The 5,455-nt window shown below is 58.4% G+C and overlaps 1 protein-coding gene across 1 annotated transcript in view; it reads left to right on the plus strand.

Moving 5' to 3' along the window:
* Positions 1-397: 397 nt before the first annotated feature.
* PSMF1 (proteasome (prosome, macropain) inhibitor subunit 1 (PI31)) overlaps positions 398-5,455 on the plus strand; it is a gene marked incomplete at its 5' end in the record, with an annotated part of 6,155 nt that continues 1,097 nt past the window's right edge. The window contains 4 exons of the mRNA XM_009703124.1: positions 398-550; positions 1,111-1,193; positions 1,845-2,030; positions 3,566-3,619. Coding sequence (XP_009701426.1) covers positions 398-550; positions 1,111-1,193; positions 1,845-2,030; positions 3,566-3,619 — 476 coding nt within the window. The remainder of the gene's footprint in view (positions 551-1,110; positions 1,194-1,844; positions 2,031-3,565; positions 3,620-5,455) is intronic.

Raw genomic sequence — 5,455 nt, forward strand, 5'->3', positions numbered from 1 at the left:
CAGGACGACAGCCTTCCCCCAACTGCCCCAGTCCCAGACAACTCTGTCCTATGCTGGGGAGCTGAGAAGTGCCAGGCAGGGAAGAGCATCATCCCCCAGTCTGGGTCTCTGTTGCCTTCTCCTGCTCAGCAAAGGGTGGTTGTGTCCCTCCGGTTCCAGCGCAAGGACCCTGTGGGAGGCTGGCAAGCAGGCAGGGCCAGCCTGTAGGAAATAAAGCCCTGCACCCGCAGTCAAAATGTGGAATGCACTGAGAGATCCACTCCCGGAGGCCTGGATCCACTCCCGCAGGCCTAGATCCCCTCCTAGATCTCTCTGTGGAGCCAAGACAGGTCCGCCCAGCCTTGCAGCATGGTGGGCTCGTGGGGAGGGTCTCAGCAGCATGTCTGTTCTGTTGCAGCCAGGTCCTGATGAAAAGAAGTCGGAGCTGCTGCCCGCCGGCTGGGAAGCCAACAAGGAAGTGTATACACTGCGCTATAAGTCGACAGACGATGCCCGTGAGCTGCTGCTGAAGGCCATCATGGTGGAAGACAGTATGATCCTCAACGTCATGGTGAGCATCCACGCTGGTCTCTGCAGATTTGAGGTCCTTTGGGAGCAGCAGTTGCAAAGAACAGCAGGGCCCATTTCGTAAATTTTTGCTGTTACTTGTTCTACCTTGCAGCGGTGTTTGTCCCTCAGGATGGGGCAGACCCAGGGAGTGTTAGGGGCTGCCTCTGCGGCAGAAGATGTGGCCCAGCGTGAAGCTAGTCAAACACTGGCCGCATCAGGGCAGCGATGCAGTTTGCACAGTCTAGCCCAGGAGTTGCCCCATTTCTGTCCCTTTCCCAGCTTGGGACTTTTCTGCAGATCTCCTCCCATCCCAAACAAACACCTGCCTGGTTTTGCTCAGCCTTTCACCCTTTGCAGCCCGGCTTGGGGGAGGGAGCAGGGAGAGCCTCGCTGTACACTGGAGTTTGCTCCTAGGGATTTGGGCACAGCACAGGGACCTGGCAGGAAGCAAGTGAGCCCGTTCCTTGTGTCCCAAGCCCCTGGCTGTGGTTGTACCTGCTCCTTCCCTCATTCCCAGCTCTGCCGGGCTGCTGACTCCACGCTTTGCCTGTCTTTTGCCAGGATCGCAGTTCTCAGAAGGTGGCAGATGTGACCTTGGCAGTGGCCGACTACATCAACTCGGAACACCTGGATGATTTCCACAAGTAATCTCAGTTCCCTGGTATTTTCTGCAGGACAAAATGTCCCACTGGCATGGGGAGGGAGGCAGAGACCAGGTTAGGAGGAGCCTGGAGGACTTTCCTCCCCAGTACAAGCATGGGAACAGGCCAGTGAGCCCTGAAATGCAGCCAGAGTTCCCTCCCCTGCCTCCCTCTGCACTGCTGGCAGGCAAGAGAGATTTAGGGAACAGTGGCACCGTAGGTCAGAGCGCCAGGGGAGATCCACCCCGCCTGGGAACGGGCCAGGCCAGCCCTTTTATTTCCGGAGCACTGCCTGCCTGTCTGTGCTGGGTGGACACTGCCCAGGGGTGCTACAGCTTCAGCCGTGTCCCAGACGCCCCGTGGCCTCGCTGAAGCCCAGTGCCATGTGCTGTGGTTTCCTGCAGTGCAAACTGGTCAGGTTGTGGCCACAGCACAAGGGAGTCCCCTGGACTGGGTGGCACCTCTGCCGCCTTAAGTGGGTGAGGGCCTTGGTGCTTTCTCGTCCCCTTTGTGCTGCCGGCTGGGGACACGTTTTGTGCCACGGGCACCTTGGGCTTGTCCGTCCCCTCACCACCCCTCTCACAGCCTGTCTGGCACCTCACACCCAGGTGCCGTGGCCTCCCCAGCCCAGCGCCTTGCCTCTCCCCCCTGCAGGGTGTACAAAAACATGGAGGAGCTGAGGACAAGGATTGCTTCGGGCATCATCGCTCCCCTCGGGGCCCCCACAGAAAAGGTCAAAAAGGAGCCTGAGGCTGAGAAGAAGGATCCTGACTTGCACCGGGATTACGACCCCCTCAGGGTCCCTCCTCAGCAGCGGGCAGGCACGAGAGCACCATCCTGGTGAGTAAAGAGCAGGTGGCTGCTGACTGTCTTCCACTAGACGGGAGTAGTCCTGGCATAGCTCTCCCAGCTACACCTCTGGTCCCCATCATGCATGCGTGGGCTGGGGAACGAAGAGTATCCAAACCCTCCCCAGCCAGTTTCAGCCTCACTGGCTGAATGCTGGGGTTTGATTTAGGTTGCCCACTGAGGGATGGAGCTGTGTGTTGGTTTGACCCTCCTTTGGAAGTGCCTGGGGCTGTAGCTGGAAACCTACAGACCCAGGAGGGAGAGGGCAGCGTGCAGGGCTAGGAGGAAGATGTGTGGTGGAAGGAGGGAGGCCCTGCTCTATGCTGGCCGAGGGACCGGCTCCAGGGTGGGCAGAGCAGGGACAGCAGTGGGAAGGACGATGCCGTCATGGGGTCATGCAGCCTCCGGGAGGAACATCAGAGTGCTGGGTGTCAGTTCATGCTGTGGGCAGTGGCAGAGCTGTGGGGTCTGTGCTGATGGCAGAGGGGAGAGGGCATGTGGTGGGTGCAGAGCTCTGCTGTGACTTGGCACAGAGCCAGGGATGCCTTCTAAGCCTCTTGCCTGCTGTGCCAGGTAGAGCTGCCTTCCCAGGACATTGCACCCAGCTGGCACTTGGGGCAAGGCCCAGGAGCTGTGAGGGGAGAACAGAAAGCTCTTCTTCTTGCTCTCCTGACCCTGCTTGCCCTTTGAAACCCTTTGCTGGCAAAGCTGGGGAGAGGGGACACATGGCCCCTGCTTCACCATCCTTCCCTGGCCCCTTCGTGCCCAGCCATCCCTTGTACGTGGTGGATGAGTTCCCCCCTCTCTCCCCCTGCAAGCTGTAATCCCCTTTGGCTGGAAGTCAGAGACACCGCGGTGGCTCTGCCATCTCTTGGGGACTGGCCGTGGCTTCTGCCTTGTGTGTCACCTCTTACTTCCTTAACCCTACTGCTGTCTGCTGGTCCTCAGGGTGCGAGATGCTCCTTGGGGAGGCCTCGGCAGACAGGCTGGAGCTGGACACTGCTCTGAAACCATGTTATTGGCACATATTATTGGCAAGGAGATGTGACAGCTGGCTGCACACTCACCGCCCCACTGTCCTTGCACTCCTGGAAGTGGGACTGTCATTGTGTCTCCAGCTGAGACACGCTGGAGAGCCTGTCCTAGCCTGGCACCACTCAGGGAGCCCCTGGCATGGAAACTCCCAGCGTCCACAGACAGCTCCAGCCCGGAGCAGTGGGAACAGCAGGGCCCCCTTCATCTCAGCAAGCTTCCCACAAGCCTGCCACGCACACCGGTGTCCACACCCAGCTACACCCTGGAGCAGGGAACGCTGTATGCTCGGCACGGGGTGGCTCCCAACGGCAGCCTGCTTGTGCAGGGTCCTGCAGGTCCCAGGGCCCTTTGGGTGCTGCAGTGCTTGCCGTGGGAGAACACCCATGAGCACAGCGCTGGCAACCACACTGGCTGCACTGCCCTGCCTGCTTGCTCGCTCCACGCAGCTGGTCTCCCCTTCGCTGAACATCTCGCTGTGTTCTGTGTTTCAGGCCTTCCCCCTTGAGCCCCTTCGCTGTTGGTGGGGAAGACCTGGACCCTTTTGGGTGAGTATGGCTGGGAGAGGTCGTGCTTTGCGTTCCCAGGGAGCATCCCCTGCTCTGCCCTTGGGCTGTGGGGGGGTGGCTGGACCTTCTCTGGAACAGCTGGAGTCTGCCTGGCTCAGGCGTCCGGCGAAGTGTCTCTAAGTGCGGATGGCGATGGCACAGTTGCTCAGTGCAAATTGCAAGGGACCAATTGACAGTTGCTAAACCTCAATATGGTTCTAATATCGTAATAAGATCCCGTCTCTTGCATAGATGATAGGTTGCAATCTGCGTCTGTTTAATAATCAGCTTGTATTCATTTAACATGCAGTAATTCCTTCAGTAAATCAAAGCTGAATACGTCGTTAAGTGAATGTAAGCCTCTAATTTAAAATGTTACCAGCTGCTGTGTCTACAGCCCAGCAGTCTGGAGAAGGGGAGGCTTAAAGCCAAGTCTACAGATTCTCAAGTCCTGGTTTTGAGCCTCCCGGCTGCCTGAGGCACTCGAGAGGAAGCCTGGGCAGAAGCAGGGCTGTCTGGCGGACTGATCTTCACAGATACATCTCTCGGTCTTTGGTTTGGTCGGGCAAGGAGAACCTGTCATCTTCCATCCCAGTTAAAAGCACATAGTCAGACAAAAAACAGCTCTTGGAGTTATTGCAGAGCGTCCTGCGGCCCAGGGGAGTCCTCTTTGGAACCACTCTCCTGTGGGGATGGCATTTTTTTCCCCTCTTGCAAGACTTGATTCTCCATGGGTTTGGCTAGAAAAGGGCCAGCTAAAAATGTCCTGCCCAGCTGGAAGGAGAGGCCTGGAGCCTGGGTGGCTGGAAGGAAACCTGATAGCAAGAGGAGAGGGGGTTCAGTTGTGGGAGGGGGTGTCCCTGTTTCTCTCACTGCCTCCAGCCCTTCATGAGAAGTTTCTCTGTAAATGACAAAAAAAGATTGTAAATGGAAGCAGATTTGTGTGCTGACACCTGCCAGTGCTGGAGACCCAGACTCCCAGGCATATGCTTATGGGGCCTGGCTGTCCCGGGGCGCTTTGGGCAGCCGGCCTGGCATAATGGAACTCATTAGCGCAGTTGTTAATGACTTGTATGATGGCAGCGGTGTCCAGAGGCTCCAGCCGAGTTTGCACAAAGCTGACCACGAGGAATGGCACGCACAGCGTGGGGCAGCTCTGAGGAGCCGCCATGGTCAGCAAATGACTTCCAGGCAGCTCTTTGGAAAGGCCGGTGGGAGCCCCGGCCGGGTCCGTGAGCTCTTGCGACACCGCACAGGGCAGGGCGTGCCGGGGAAAGCAGAGAGCAGGGATGGGAGTATGAGCCGACAGCGAGGGCTTGTGGGTCCGATGCTTCCCGCAGGCGACGGTCAGCAGCCCAGCGGGACTTACCAGCCATTACTGATGCCCTGAATGGCTCCTTGCAGGAACCGGGGGAAGAGGGAAGCTGCCTCTCTGCTGCTCCGAGTGTCATTTTGGTGTTGGCTCTGAGGAAGTCAGACAGGCAAGGGCTGTTGATTCCCTCTGCGATGTCTCCGGCTAGGCTTCGGGGTGTGCTGGCACCGTGATGCCCCAGACCTGGCTGTTTGCTGGTGCCCTGGCTTGGGCACGTGCTCTGCAGCCGTAAGACTCCCACCTTGGTGTGATGATGAGCCACGATTCGCATCCTGCCCCTGACCTTGTGTTGTTGCATAGCGCAGGCGGGTCTGCAGGGCTGTGATGACCCCAGGCAGGAGCAGGGTGAGCTGCATTTGGGTTCCCTCCATGGCACAAGGATCAGATGTACCCCAGCACTCTTACACATACACGTGGTCAAGCAGAAAAAGACCTGGGGGTGCTGGTCGACAGCTGGCTGAACA

Source organism: Cariama cristata, unplaced genomic scaffold (assembly GCF_000690535.1).
Source record: "Cariama cristata isolate BGI_N322 unplaced genomic scaffold, ASM69053v1 scaffold29936, whole genome shotgun sequence".
Lineage (NCBI taxonomy): Eukaryota > Metazoa > Chordata > Aves > Cariamiformes > Cariamidae > Cariama > Cariama cristata.